The 15,229-nt window shown below is 47.0% G+C and overlaps 2 protein-coding genes across 11 annotated transcripts in view; one reads left to right on the forward strand and one right to left on the reverse strand.

Moving 5' to 3' along the window:
* Window positions 1-6,664, reverse strand: part of camta1a (calmodulin binding transcription activator 1a) — a 230,355-nt gene extending 223,691 nt beyond the window's left edge. For 6 of the 10 annotated variants that reach the window (XM_062566100.1, XM_062566105.1, XM_062566091.1 and 3 more), the window contains exons 1-2: window positions 6,456-6,663; window positions 2,779-2,880 (exon numbers count right to left, since the gene is read on the reverse strand). In XM_062566100.1, coding sequence (XP_062422084.1) covers window positions 2,779-2,880; window positions 6,456-6,480 — 127 coding nt within the window. In that variant the 5' untranslated portion in view covers window positions 6,481-6,663. Of the gene's footprint in view, window positions 1-2,778; window positions 2,881-5,968; window positions 6,317-6,455 lie in introns of those variants that run through there. The other 4 variants (XM_062566082.1, XM_062566079.1, XM_062566097.1 and 1 more) reach the window with 3 other exon arrangements.
* A 1,519-nt stretch (window positions 6,665-8,183) lies between these two features.
* dnajc11a (DnaJ (Hsp40) homolog, subfamily C, member 11a) lies at window positions 8,184-15,114 on the forward strand. The gene is made up of 16 exons (XM_037477985.2): window positions 8,184-8,302; window positions 9,255-9,384; window positions 9,482-9,555; window positions 10,098-10,199; window positions 10,332-10,460; window positions 10,596-10,718; window positions 10,812-10,885; window positions 10,989-11,178; window positions 11,278-11,363; window positions 11,580-11,696; window positions 12,076-12,231; window positions 12,360-12,429; window positions 12,660-12,717; window positions 13,612-13,754; window positions 13,887-14,016; window positions 14,660-15,114. Exons 1-16 carry the CDS (start codon window positions 8,231-8,233, stop codon window positions 14,683-14,685), a joined length of 1,680 nt encoding a protein of 559 aa, XP_037333882.2. The 5' UTR covers window positions 8,184-8,230; the 3' UTR covers window positions 14,686-15,114.
* The last annotated feature ends 115 nt before the right edge of the window (window positions 15,115-15,229 follow it).

Here is a 15,229-nt window from a genome sequence, read left to right on the forward strand (position 1 = left end):
TGTCACAGCGGCCCTTTGGACTTAAAGCTCGGAACCAAAAGACAAAGGTGCAGTGACAGGTTAACATGGTGAAGAGCAGTTACAATGAAAAAAGACCTAAAGGAAAAGAATGCGGTCGAATGTGAAGCAGAGATGAACCCGGGCGGCCGGGGTAGAGGGGTCCACTGATGACAAGCTGTCAATTAAAGGCGATCAATGGGGTTGTGAGGCGTGAAGGAAGAATGAGGAGAGGGAAGGGAGGGGGGTTGGGGCGGTGGGGGCGGGGGGGGGTTTACCTGCAGGAGGCTATTGCAATGGCATTTACAGTAATGGGATATTACCCCGGCAGCCTTCCGATTAAGACACTTTTTCCTGGGATTCGGTCACTAATCACTCGCAGCGAGACGTCACGACTCCCAGGCTCATTTAGAATGTTTGAGTTAACGTAAATCATTAAGAAGAACCATTAATATGTAATTAACTTCTAGTTTTTAACATGTGGAAAGAAAAAAGAAAAGGGATTAACCTCTTGCACTTTCATCGGTTGGTGTACTTCATTCCTTCGGGTAAAGATCCTAGTTTACAAATGTTTAGTTTACACAAAGTCCCTCCATTTCAAGAGGTTTGAAATGTCAGGAGGCACTGCCAAAACATCTCGCACAGAGCTCGAATTACCACGTCGTCCTCTTTAAACTACATCTACGAGCGCTACTTGGAATCTGGTGAAGAGAACACTTGATTAGACCAAAGTCTGAAGCCTTCTACTTGTTTCTGAGCTTCAGCTTCTCTCCGACTCCAATTTGGGGGCCAGTCAAGATTTCCCTGGCTGTAATATCGGTCCAGGAGCGGCTCTCCCAACAACCCGATGGCTCTTGATGGGGACACGGAGAGGTGGAGGTAGACTAAAAATGGGCCCCATGTCAGCGTTAGGGACTAGGGAGCCAATTATCTCCATCGTTTGCCCTCCGGCCTGTTCGATAAGGCTCTTACATACGGTGAGATTACCAACCGCCCACCAGCAAAGTCATCCTGAACTCAACTATAGCGTTGCTATGTTACAACAACACTGCAACAAAGAGATGCCCCCCACACACACGCGGACACACATAACAGCTGTTTGAAAGACATAAAAGGTGTTCGAAAATACGCCTGAAGGCCAAGAATATATTCCTATTTCACTAAATCCAGCTAGACAACTTATCTCATTTAGATGGCCACACCACATATGCAACAAGTGCAGGGCGCCAGAATGAATTCTCCCCAATTACATCATTTAAATTCTCTAAGTGGCCATACCCCAGGTGCGCTACGGCTCCAAGAGGTTATAACGGCACGGTGTAATAAAAGCATAATAAGGGAAGACTGTCAAAGAGGCGAACAGCTGAAGAAGAAAAAAAAGACAAAAAGAGCCCGGGTCTATTACTGGAAGTTCAACAAACATGCACACACGGTTAACTGCCTGCAACAAACTGAAAATGACTCTTTATGTGTTCTCAGGCCTCACCATGCTCACCCATCCATAAAAATCCCATCTCAAGGAGTGCAGAGGTGAGGTCTCCCTCCCTCCCTCCCTCTATCTCCCTCCCGCTTAGACATGCACAAAAAACAAAGCCCTCCATTCTGTATCATAACTGCTCCCACGATTACTCAGATCAGCGGTTTGCCTGGCGCTCTCGGCTGCCGTATTCTTCTACCGAGTGTCCAGGTGAGGCGTGGGGGGCAAACACCCACCCTCAAGCTGAACGCATTAAACCATTAAACCAGGGTGTCTGACATGGGCACAGGATACTGTAACACCACGCAATAACGCGAGACCGGCACAAACCCTATTGTCAGTCACAGCTGTCACACATGAGGGGGTACAGCAGAAAGTCTGTCAACAATGCCCCTGTTACAGTCTACGCCCCCCCCCCCACACACACAACTACTCTACACCATTAAATCTCTCTCTCTCGAAAAAAAAAGCAAATAAATAAACGGAAAGGGATTTGGTGCAGACGAGCTCTCCCAGGGACACAACTGGAGTGAGGAGTCTAACAAGGGGTTTGTGGGGGATTTCAGACTCTCTATTTAGAAATGACAATACACGAGCCCACTTAATTACCCAGTCTGGATCTCGTCTTCCAGCAGCGAGGAGACTTGGAGTATTCATTAGCCGTGATGGGGGTTCCTTTCTGCTGAGAAACTATCTGCTTCACAGAGGACGGCTTCTTCCAAACGGCAGAGGCTAAAAATTAAAGGCACATTTTCTCAGGAGGATCGAAGGAGAAAATGACTTTTGTCTGTATGCGACTGATTGTTTGGTTTGGTTACGACAGAAAATGGCGCAACGTGTACACAGGCTTGTAAGCGCGCCGAAAGCCATCCCCACGGAGGCCGGGAAAAGATTTTGAACACGAGCGGTTAACTTGGGCAGATTGCCCCCCCTCCCCCCATCAGACGTAGGTTTAAGAAAAAAAAGGCAAGTACGGGGGCCATTATTGATGGCTCAACGTGTAAGCTTTCCCTCCGAGGGTCCGCTCGGGTCCTGATCCCCCGGCCTCAACCTGAAACAATCACTCTTAGTTAACGACAACACTTCAGCTATTGACAGCGTGATCCCGTAAAGCAGACACTTCAATCAACAGAGCAGCCGGAGGAGGTGTTGTGTCGGAGGGGGATAGAAGAAGGAGGATAGGGGGGGGGGCAATGGGGACGGATGAAATCAAGAAGTAAATAAATGAATCAATGGATGAATAATAGATCGGCCGGATAGTGGCCTCTCGGAGCAGCAATGCAGTATTAATAACTGACTCTTACTGTTGGTCTCTGTGTCATCACTGATACTCTTAGGTGGACCGTGGCCAGCATAACACACTGCTGATCTGTACATTCGATCCGGATTACGAACTTTCTTCAGTCCTTCAGGAGGCAAAGAGAAAAGTAGAGAAAATCGAGTAAAAGAAGCATTCTCCCGGCCTGTGGTGGCAAAAGGAACAGAAGCTAGACAGGATATTGAAACACATTTAAAACACACAAGCTGATACCATTCATAGCAATAAGTAATTTCATGGTGAGTCATGTGAAACAGTGATGTTCTCCGTCGCCTGAATACTTCTGTATGTTTTATAAGAAGAATGGAAGGTACTGGGGTTGTGGCCCGGTTTGATAAAGGTCAATAACACTCCCCGTTGTCTCAGTGGTAAACTGGATGAATCGATACAATCCAGGTGAGAGGCGACCACGGAGCGGACACAGCTCACCGATTCCATTTAAAGCGAGAGAAGAAAAAAACGCCTGATTCGATACAAAAAAATCGCGAGGAGGTTGAGCTCATCCTGCTTTACAGAAACGGAGGAGAAATATTCATGCACAAGCACTTTTGTAAGTTAATGGCTGACTGCGTGCTTACTTGATGACCCTCGATCCCAATGATCACATCTGGAAACCTTTTTAAACGGCGCCCCGCTCAAAAGACAAAGAGAAATACTACTATTCATTCACTATTTTAGAAAGCAACCTGTTGCTGCTGTGACAAACGTTCCATCTGAGAATTAGTTTAGTTTCATCTAGCATCCTATAAAGCATCCTGTCACTGGCCTTGATTTGATCTATTCTAGGTTTAAAAAAAAGAAAAGAAATCAACATTTCACTTTATCAGTGTTTCCTTTTTTATGAGCGATCCCAACACCTGAACACGCTGCTTGTTTTGTAGCTTGTCTTCTCTAAAAAAATATATAAAAATCTGCTAAGTTTATTTCTCAAAACGTGTCTCTTGGAAAGCCACGCGTGTGTATGATTACCCACTGTGGCGGATTACTCAAACCGCCGTCTGTGGCGTCATCCTGAGCGGCGTGTCGGCGCTAAGACGCATCCAGCCTGATTCCCCCGGTGCCCTCCGGGCCTTGTACTTAAAGCCCGCTTTTTAAGAGTGTCAAGAGGGTGGAAATAACACCCCCAAAGGGCCCTGACACTCAGTCAAGTCTGGAGAGATACACCCCCCCCCCCTGGGATGTAAACATCACATTACCGAGGGAGGCCGGGCCGTGGCCCCTGGTTTTTTTTTTTTGTAGCCCTCGCTTGTTACGGGGGGGCCGCCGTGAGAGCTGCCAAACGGGCACGCCACAAGGACACCCGACATCCAGGGACGGGGTCCAACACATCCGATGGTCCGATGCGCATCTCCACTGAGGGCCCGAACAGCTCGGGAACCGGAAGACGGAGCTCCAGGACCCACGTGAAAGCTCAGAAGGGCCCGGGGGGGACGCGACGGCTTCTCTCTCGCTCTCTCCTTTCTCTCCGTGCTCGTCCTTGCGCCTCTTCCTCCTCCTCCTTTTTTTCTCTCTTCCACTGACCAGCCTCACGGGAACACTGGAAATAACTTAACCTGCTCTCTGCAATGGGACTTCCAAGTCAGGGTTTGTCAGCCAGAGCTTTTGCTGGATTCAGCTACGTAGATGAACACATCGGGACTGCGCGCCACGGCGAAGTCATTACTATCATAACCAGATGTCTTTATTTATTTTTTTGTATTTTTTTGTCATAGTCACACACAGATCCCTCATGTGGCGCGTGTGTTGTTTTTGCAGCTCGATAGCACCCCCTGCTGGGCTCTGGCTTGGCGGCTGGCACACTGACATCCAAGCAACTCTTTTATCTTCTCCCCCTCACATGGACAGTAGCAATTTGTTTACTCTCATTTGAGACATTAAAGTGATTCTACATCAAAAAGAATTCCTGTTTGAGGATAGTGACGGAAAAACTACTGTGACGCAGCTCTAGTCTAACAATGTGTTGGGAACAGCTCAAAAAAACAGATGCACCTACTATCTCCTACTTCCCCTTCTTCTTTTCCAATTTAAATTACCCAGCCACGTTTTAAAGTCTTTGACGACTCTTGTGTGCCGCCCGGAGGTGCCGCACAAATCAATGCATATGAAAGAACACCACAAGTTTAGGCATTTTAAAAAAAGAACACACTGTATTAATGACCTATGATTGTATTCAACTCTGTCACTGCTGCAAATCAAATAAGTTCAAGTTAAAGATTTGAAAGTTTGACATCATTGAACGCCACAATAGAATAAAAATGACAACATTTGAGTCATGCGCACGAGATTAAGAATCCTATGTATTTTTCAAGAAATTCTATAAATGACATTTAGAAGTTGCCTTATGTTTTCATCATCTGAGACTGCCGGCTCTGGTGAGTAACGCAACTCATCCCTGGCTGGTTTCAGCGGTAGGATTGGATTTAGTGCATCTTTGCTAAATTTTCAAATGAGTTGCTTGATTACTCACCCAAAAAGTCCATGGGCCTCTCTGAATGAGAACAGATCTCTCATGCATATGTTTTGCAATAAAATCGCCCACTTGAGAGGAAATAAGTAAGTCTAGTGCATTTCATTTTTAAGTAAGTGAGCCGTATGAAATAAGCTGAAGGGGGGAGAAGGGGGGGGGGGGAGTCCTCATTTTACCCGATTTGTAAAGTAGTGTAATGAGCAGGCTGCCGGAAATCCTACTCTCCATCCTCCCTGTTTCCTCTCGTGTGATGGCATTTCATCTCAAGTGCGAGGGGGCACCGCGAAGCGGATTTAGACGTTTAGACACCCGTCTCTCGAACACACGAATATAGGCCAAGTAGTAGGCTATAATTGGCATTTTGGGAAAGAAGAAGAAGAAAGAAAAAAAAACACACACACAACATCCGCTGATTTGAAAAAATAAAATAAAAAAAGAATGAATAAAAAAGAATTGCATCGACTTCTCACTCGCGAGGCACTGATCGCCTGAATGCCAGAGAGAGCGCGAGCGCAGCAGCCAGGAAACACCGAATCAAACCGAAAAACAAGACCAATGCTTTTTAAATAAAAACAGATGTTTAAATCACTATTGCAACGCTCGCGAAAGACACACACACACACACACACACACACACACACACACAAAAACACAACGCCGCGAATACCGGCTGCGAGAGGAGAAGAGCCGCGTTGACGGATGAACTTACACAACCGAGCCGCTTCTTGTGCAGCCGGGTAATACGGGAAGAAGTTAGTCGACGCCAACGACATGTTGTCATTAACTTAGCCTCGTTGCTAACAACTCGCTTCCTTTCCGTCCTCTGAGCGGGGATCCCGCCGCCGATATGACCGCCGGAGACCGTCGGTGCCCGGTGGCGTGCTTTTTTAAGGACGCGGGCTGCGGGTGGGAATAGTAGCTGGCTACAGCGCGAGCTAATATTAGCCGGCTAGGTGATGCCTCTCCACGTTTCGGAAGGCAAAACAGCGGAGCCGTTTTTTTTTTCTTTCCGAGCACCACCACCACCACCACCAACCCCCCAATACCCCCCCTCCAGGAAAAAAATGTCCCCGCGCTTGTCCTCACGCGGGTGTCATCTCCGCGCGGAGTTGCGACTGTTTGCGCGAACAAAAAAGAAATAAAAAATCCCACAGCGGTCGTACTAGTAAATTAATCCCATTATATTTTTCTCTTACCTTCCGGCTTGTTTTCGGCAGCCATTTCCCCTTCACGCGCAACATCCTCCTCCTCCTCACGACCGTGGGTACCACGCGCGTGCACGAGGAGGGACCGGAGGAGCGAGCGGCGAGTCGGTCCGACCGAGGCGAACTTACTATTGGCTGCGAGGCGGTGACTGACGGAGAGGCTGCGGGATGGAGAGCGCACATCTCCCCTCACCTTGACACGGGGGAGGGGGGAGTGGGGAGGGGGGGAGTTATGTTGTTATCTTTCTTTCTTTTTTTGCGTTGTTGTTGTTGTTCTTTTTTTTCTCCCTCAGATCATGCATGACGCTTTTGTTAAAAGCTGGTGACGCGTTATTATATTACAGAGAAAGATGAAGGCAGAGTGGGTGAGGCTACGCGATGTGTCCTTGATTTAAACTAATGAGATGGTGAATATTAGATGTTTGACTTTGACAAGGAAGTTTCCTCATCTTCGCTGGGGGACAACAAACTCGGTTGGTGCGTTGATATTAAACTAAATCACGGTTTTAATAGACTTCATTAGGATTTTGTTTTTCGAGTTTTCATTGACATAAGTCCAGTGATGTAAAATCATAGTTGAGGTTTCACCAGGAAAACTAAATGAGTCACATTAGATCGATAGGACCTTCCATAACAGCGTTCATTTGTGCTTGCCTTTTTATTTTCCTATCTTTAATTATAAACCAAACGTTGACTGGAGGGAGCCCTTAAAGTCAAACACGCAAACACTGCAGACATATAAAACAGTAGTGCCCGGTCTATCAACCAACTGTCCGTACGTCAGTTAACATTTAAAAGCCTGCTCGTTCCCTTCGGACGTGTCTAACTGATCTCAGACAGCGGCACCGCGATGCTATAAAGCCGCGGAGTCCCTTGGAGATGTGGATCCAACTATTAGGGGCTGCCGGCGGAGTCCATCTGAACATTTCTATCTGGTATCCTGCGGGGGTCAATGTGATGCACAGATCCGTGGACCAGCTGCTGACACAGTTACTGAAATTCCGTGCGGTCGAGGTTCTCAGCTTGTACCCTTGTGGCGCAGTCGGGCCATCATAGGCTGCACAACGGCATGACTATGCGTTAAATGACTGCAAGCGATCTAATTACAGATTGTTGGGTTTAACAGACATACTACTACACCACTTAAGGGCAACCTTCATCTATAAGAAGATGGTGGTAAGTTTGAGGGGTGGTGCTGAAAGGACAGCTCCTCGACCGCCCGCTGCTTGCCCGCATCTTATACAGTCAACGGTTTGTTGTTATTGCAGAGAGAGTAATAACGAACTAATGAAAGACCTAATGCAGTGAAGCAATTTCCTCGCCCCTTGCCCGAATTGTTCCCAAGTGGATAGGATGCAGATATTATCCTTTTAGAGTAAGGCATATTTAGGCTACCTTATTGCAACGTGAATTGTGTTGAATCGAACATGTAAGACCACATTTTCAACTTGTACTTCAATCTTTCACCAAAACACTGGATTAAAATTAATTTAATAGCATGCACTTTTTGACAGTAGGTCATAGGGAAGTCACTCTATTTTTTATTTTGTTTTACTTCAGAGACAGATCGCCTAGGTTTAGCATATCTACACTATCCCTAATATAAACGTGCACGTTAAACTCGGAAATGAAAAGGCACGCACAAGCCAATAAGCTCTCAACGTTCCCCCGTTATTCATCCCAACCACGAGGGGGCGACAGCGAGCGCGCGGCGGCCTCCGAAGCCGCGTAAAACGACGCAAAGAAGAGATGACCGGTTTGTAAACATGGCGTCTGCCCTGGACGATGATGAGATCCTGAACGATGACTATTATTCCCTGCTCAATGTCAGGAGAGAGGTACACTGAATTGATGTCCGTGCGGGGGGCGCTTGTGGCGGTTTGTCCCGGGGACTTCCCGCCCTGTTGATATTCAACGCGTCCCCCCCCCCCGATCAATCACATGTAGCTGTGTTAGCTAGCTAGCTAGCTAGCGGTGACCCTCGACATTGCTTTCTGTGCGGGGACTCCCGGGCTCGAAACTTTTACCAGGACAGGTTGTTTGGGACTTCGTTGTCAGTTGGTGAAGTCGGATCGAAAGCCGCGCATTTGGGCGGTGATCTGGTTTTCGGCGATGATAACAAAGTGTGCAGTTTGTTTTATTCTCTAGTTTGATTCGTATATATTGGAGTGAGTAACGCTAACTATGAGCGAGCTAAAGCCGCGACTCCCTTCATCGCGTGACATTCACACCGAACCAGGTCTCAATATAAACATGTTTTCCGATGTGTGGGGATCGGTCTTGACGTGGCTGTGTGTGTGTGAGAAGAAGACTACTTTAAGTACATTGTGTTATCAATGCAATTGGAGTTTTACAACCAAGAAATAACTAGTGCCACAGGGACCCAGTATGCTACGGTTTAACACTTCATATATCTGCTTATTTTCAAGTGGGTCGAGTTTAGGATACGCAGCATGTTTGCGTAAAATGCTTTAATTCATAATATCCTTAATCTGTGTCATCGGCTTTCCAGAAAAGGCACTTTGTCGGGGATTTAAAAAGCGAATAGTGTAGATTGCGTGCGTGTTGTGAACTGTGATGATTGGGGCAGTGCCGTTTGTAACCGACAACAATATCCCTTAGAACAGAGATTCTTCATGAAGATCAAATACGTGTTTGGGCGATCAGAAAATGTAGTTTTACATTTTTGTGCCCGAGCCACATCCTGCTGCTGTGTTTTGTGGGCTGCTGATCGAGTTCCCCCCCTACGAGCTTTTCACTTTCAATTCCATGTCAATTGTTTTGCTTTAGGCAACACAGGAGGAGCTGAAGGCGGCGTACAGGCGGCTGTGCATGCTGTATCACCCAGACAAACACCGGGACCCTGAACTAAAGCGCCAGGCAGAGCAGCTTTTTAACCTCGTGCACGAAGCCTACCAAGGTTAGTGAAGCGCTGATTATTTCCCTTTCAAGCTGATGTTGACCTCTGTGTGTAATGGCCTTCCCAAGTAAACTGGTGGTCACCTGTGTCTTTCTAGTGCTTCGGGATCCGCAGGCACGGGCGATCTACGACATCTACGGCAAGAGGGGGCTCGATGTTGATGGATGGGAGGTGGGTTCCTTTGGGAGTGACTGTATTGGCCAATAAAAGCCCTGAAAACGGTCACAACAATACACACCAACGTCTTATCTGCGGTCCGCGTAGTGTGTTTGCATTAACCTCCATGGACTGCTTTTTTTCAGTTCAACCAAGATCTACAGCTTAGGCTTTGTGGGCATCCTTCTCTTTAGAGCTCTTTAAAGCCAAGTTTAGTTGGGATGGAACATTGTTAACGCGTTTGTGTAGTTATGAATTAGACACATCCCGGTCAAAGACACGGTGGTTGTGACATAGCACATCGTATTTAACATGGGTATTATGCTTTGTACTTATAATGCTTTTTAGAAATTGCTCTCCACACGCTCATGGTATGAAGCCTGCATTCTATCTACCTGACTGTTATTTCCTATATGACATCACGCCCATTCAATCTGCGCAATATAGTTCTATAGTTCCTAATTATGCTTGACATTTTAGGTACTGTAACTCTTATCTGCGACCCGTAAGCCATTGGAGTCGTTGCTTTCCCTTCAAGTCATTTCGTTGTGCTCCAGGTGGTGGAGAGAAGAAGAACCCCTGCAGAGATTCGGGAAGAGTACGAGCGTCTTCAGAAAGAGCGAGAGGAGAGGAGGCTTCAGCAAAGGACCAACCCAAAGGTGTGAGCAGGGGAAAGTGACGAGCTAATAATAATAATAATAATAATGAGTCATAGAGCATCATGCATATTATTATATCGTTATAAACGATGAATTAACCCGGGCGCTCTTTCCCAAACGTGTTATTCGCAGGGAACTATTAGTGTGGGTATCGATGCCACGGACCTGTTTGACCAGTATGAGGAGGACTACGAGGATGTGGCTGGAGGGGGAGTCCCCCATGTGGAAATTAACAGGATGCACATATCACAATCCATAGAGGTAGTGGGTTGCTCCATATTTGACTTGAGGTTTTAAGTGGCATTCTCCCGATATTGTTTCGGGCCGCGGTTCAAATTGTCACTGTTTCAGCTAATTCTCATCAAAGGACTCGTTGCTCCGTGTGTTCTGCTGCAGGCTCCTCTCACCACAAAAGACACGGCCGTTTTGTCGGGCTCCCTGTCGACCCACAATGGAAACGGAGGCGGCACAATTAACTTGGCCCTGCGAAGAGTCACCTCAGCCAGCGGGTGGGGAGAGGTACGCTGCGCCCTCACTCGCGTCTTTCACCTTTGTCGTTCAATGCATCGACATCTCAAGAGGCATCCGTTGTGTGTGTGTGTGTGCCGACAGGTGGAGATCGGCGCCGGGGACACCCAAGGACCTCTCTTGGGAATGAAAATCTTCCGGAACGTGACATCTCGATTGTATGCCTCGAGACGCAACGTCGCTCCATTTTTATTTATTTTTTTAACTTCAAACCTGAACAACGAAGTGCTTTTAATCGCAACCGTTTTTTCTTCGCCTCAGCTTCGTCACAGCTCAGTGCGGCCTCCAGTTCTCGTCCCGAGGCGTGCGCCCCGGGGTCACCACGGTGCTGGCCCGCCACCTAGACAAGAACACCATGGGCTACGTACAGTGGCGCTGGGGAATCCAGTCGTCCATGAACACCAGCGTCGTCAGGGACACCAAGAGCAGCCATTTCACCTTCGCGATGCAGGTGAGCCGCCAGCCGAAGGGTTTAACCTCCCATGTTGACCAAGGCGACGCTAAAGAATGACTGCGCCCCCCCCCGATGTTTGACTCTCTGTCTCCGCAGCTCGGCATTCCCCACACGTTTGCGATGGTGAGCTACCAGTACAAGTTCCAGGATGATGACCAGACCAAGATTAAGGGCTCAGTAAAGTATGTCGCAAAAGTGCTGCTTTTAAAATCCATTCCCGGACCTCTGCTGCAGGTCATAATTAGTTTATTGTTTTTGTGTCTGTTTGTAAAGTAATTCAATTCATTTAACCATTTCAATGTAAATAGTTGGTGGGTTTTTCGTGCAAGAACTGCCTGCTCAAAGTAAACTTTTAAGTGAGTGCAGGCGGAGAGAGTGACTTTGCCTTTGTGTCACAGATCGGGTTTCTTTGGCACCGTGCTGGAGTACGGTGCCGAGAGGAAGATCAGTCGCCACAGTGTCCTGGGGGCCACCGTCAGCGTGGGAGTGCCCCAAGGTGTTTCTCTCAAGATCAAGTGAGTGCGCCTCGGTGCTCCGGTTCCCACAGGGTTCTCCTCGCAGCGCTTGTTGCCATGGCGCCCACAGGATTCTCCGACGTGACATCGGTGGCAGCCAGGCCAGAGACGTTTCTATAAGTTGCGTGCTGTGCCGGGGTCTTTGAGCATGTAAACAAAGGATTGGACCCGTGGGGATGCAGCTCTGTCCCGGGATATGAATATATAAAGATAACCCTTCATTGCCCCCCCCCCACCCTCCCAGCAGGGGACATTTGCAGAATGCAGGAGTATATAGATGCTCCCTCCTTGTCTCTTTGACACCATTGTTCTAACATGTAAGGAACAAGCGGTTCTGTTCTCACTATGCTGCCTAACCCAGAGAGCTCTGTATCCGCAGACTCAACCGAGCCAGTCAGACGTATTTCTTCCCCATTCACCTGACCGACCAACTCCTGCCAAGTGCTGTATTTTATGCCACAGTCGGACCACTGGTTTTCTACCTCGCCATCCAGCAGCTCATTATTCGGCCCTACGTGAGGGCCCAGAAGGAACAGTAAGAACCGCATCACTTTAAGTTCCTTCATGCAAAGAAAAGTGTTATTGGAAATAGCGCCACGTGTATTATTATGGTGGGCTTTTATGAGCTCATTTCATTTCTCCATTTATCTTCCAACCACCCAGAGACTTGGAGAAGCAGCAGGAGAGCTCGGCCTCTAATATAGCCAGGAAGAAACAGGAGGCAGAGTCCGCTGTGAGTATTTCACCGCGGTACCACGCGCAGATTGGAGTTTGGCGCCACGTGAGACGTGCGGGTCCTGGTCCCCAAAAACATTACACGTCCCACGGCAGATAAGAAGGGGCGGAGAGAAGGCAAAGTGTTGGTGAGAATCATTACTAGAATCCATATGATTGGTAATCTTGTTGTTTGTGTCTGTCTCCTTCCTTTCCCTCCGTGTGCCTCTTTTCTTCCCATCTCTAAAGGTTTTGCTCATGCAGGAGTCTGTGCGCCGGATAATTGAGACCGAGGAGTCGAGAATGGGTAAGATGTGTAATGCGGAGGAGCTCAACGCAAGAATAAGGTTTTTAAGCAGGTCGTGAAACTACCTATTTTACATTCAGACCATTTTTTGAATGCGTTATTAGTGATTGTGAGATGCAGCGCCCTTGTTTCATTTGTGTCATACAAGGCTTGTCGCCACGGTTACTAAAGCATGATGCGTACTTTTAGTGATCTTCTTGAGAAGTTCGGTCTGAAGGGCGGTGCCCCTGCAAGAGGCTAGACTAGATATTTTCCCTTTTCCATGAGTGGAAACTTACAACACCTAGTTAGATTTTGTGGAGAGCTATTAAAACAGGTTGACAATTAAAACAATTTTTTTTTAAAAAGAAGAAATCACTGGACTTTTTTTCAAATACCCTGCTGCTTTTGTTATGAGTGATAATTGTCTTTTTTCTTCGCCTTTGTTAAGTACCCTCGCAAAAAGTCCTCGGCAGTCATTTTCACCTTGGGGAGCGTTGCGAGTGATAATTGGCTTGTGACACCTGTCACTGCAGAGGTTGCTTTAATTTTAGTATCATCAGAGGTCCCCTAGACTTTGCACCTAAAGTAATGTTAATAGCGGGATGTGTTTGTGTCAATGTGTGATGACAGACACTGTATTATTCGATGGAGCCCTCTAGGTGAAATGGTAATGGAATTGTTTGTGCAGCCTGCAATTAAAATGAATTGGCTTTTTGTTATATACTTGCAATGAAATTCTCCACAAGGACATTGGGTCTTTTATTAAATATGAGGCTTAAGTTTCCGACAAGCAGGACTGAAATGATGTGCAAGTTGCACAACCTTTTGAAATGCATGCAAAAAAAATACCATATCAACACGTCACATCTTCAGTTGATTCACACGGTCTCTGACGCCGCTTCATTAAACCAGGCCTCATCATCCTCAACGCCTGGTACGGCAAGTTTGTGACCGACAACAGCAGAAAACACGAGAGGGCAAAGGTCATTGATGTGACGGTGCCGCTGCAGTGTCTGGTGAAGGACTCTAAACTCATCCTCACCGAGGCAACAAAGGTAAGACCTTATCCAAACCCGAGTCTATGGCGCCACGCGGGGTACTTTCCTGGTGCGTGAAACATCTCCACCTGCCGCCTGGTGACTCCGCCTGCTGCTGCTGGCGCGCATGACCTTGTGTTTGCTCCACAGTCGGGACTCCCTGGCTTCTATGACCCCTGCGTCGGGGAGGAGAAGAGCCTGAAGGTGCTGTATCAGTTCCGCGGAGTCATGCACCAAGTGCTGTCAGGAGACGCCGAGGCACTCAGGATACCAAAGCAATGTAAGTCCCGTGTAATTATTCAACATTTCATGATGATTTCTAAATGTTTTTTGCATTTTCCTCTAGTGTCTTCAACATTTTTGGTACTTTATATATTCTAAACTTTCCAGTTCTGTGTATATTATGACCATTTTTACAGAGGCTTCTCATTTGTAGCCTGATTTATGTATTATATATTTTTTTAATATGCCAAAATTCCGTTTGTCACCTAATTTATCAACAACAAGACACACCTGTTATGAACCTGGCTGTGTTCAACATTCAGATGTTTTGTTTCCGGAAATGTAGGCGAGGTCATGCAGCTTTAATACGGGAATTGGTTGTTTCAACCCAACAGTCAGAGAGCCTGACCATGATACCTATTTGGTTAAAGTTTTCGCCCCGTTCATTCTCTGCGTGATGCAAGCACCCGAGTGACGATTCAAAGATCCGGTGGATCATCTTGAACTGACTCACCCGCCCCGCTTTCAGATCTCACTGACAGCAGGGGGACTCGACTTGAACCCTTACTCATTGTAGATGTGCGTGACGCAACACTCCTCCGAATATTTAACCTGCGCTGAGAGAAGCCCGCTCCAATCCACTGAGCTGTTCCGCCAGCGGCGTTATTTCTGACTTCTGTGCAACTGTTTCCACCGTGCAGCTCACAGGATCGACGCAGACACATAGGAGCTCCCCCGGCTGCCCCGAAAAGACTCGTCGCTCGGCTGGCTGTCAGAAGATGGATTAAAACCCACGTTTTAGATACGAATCCAAGTCCCTGTTACGCAGAGATCATGCATTTACCTTTTTTTCCCCCCCGTTCTATTGGTTAAAATATGCAGCGCGGCGTGAAAGCACCACAGACTGGATTGATCATAATTCAAGATCCATGGACAGTTTTTTTGTTTGTTTTTTATTTTTGCTTGAAAATCTAAAGAGAAATCCAAATCGAAGGCTACATCTTATGTCTTAGGTGTTGGTATTCATTTATTTTTGGTATAATGGCTTGTAATTTGTGATTGAGGTCCATCAACTGTATTGGACACAAACTGCAGTGCCTACATGATTGAATACATGAATGCGCCTCTTGTTTATTTGCCATATTATTAAAATCAATCTCACGTCGCTGGAGAATTTTTGTTACTTTTTCTTTTTGTAAAGCTTGTAAAATGAATTGTTTTGGGGGATCATATTGCATTATGTATGGATGATTTGTCAATGTCATCAGGGG

Source organism: Pungitius pungitius, chromosome 1 (genome assembly GCF_949316345.1).
Source record: "Pungitius pungitius chromosome 1, fPunPun2.1, whole genome shotgun sequence".
Taxonomy (NCBI): Eukaryota; Metazoa; Chordata; class Actinopteri; order Perciformes; family Gasterosteidae; genus Pungitius; species Pungitius pungitius.

What these genes read in the sequence shown, in the direction of transcription:
- dnajc11a (XM_037477985.2), top strand. Translation starts at nt 8,231, where the DNA reads ATGGCGTCTGCCCTGGACGATGATGAGATCCTGAACGATGACTATTAT. An exon ending in AGCAAAGGACCAACCCAAAG is followed by an intron (nt 10,200 to 10,331) that starts GTGTGAGCAGGG and finishes TGTTATTCGCAG; the next exon opens with GGAACTATTAGTGTGGGTAT. An exon ending in ACTCAGGATACCAAAGCAAT is followed by an intron (nt 14,017 to 14,659) that starts GTAAGTCCCGTG and finishes TCCACCGTGCAG; the next exon opens with CTCACAGGATCGACGCAGAC.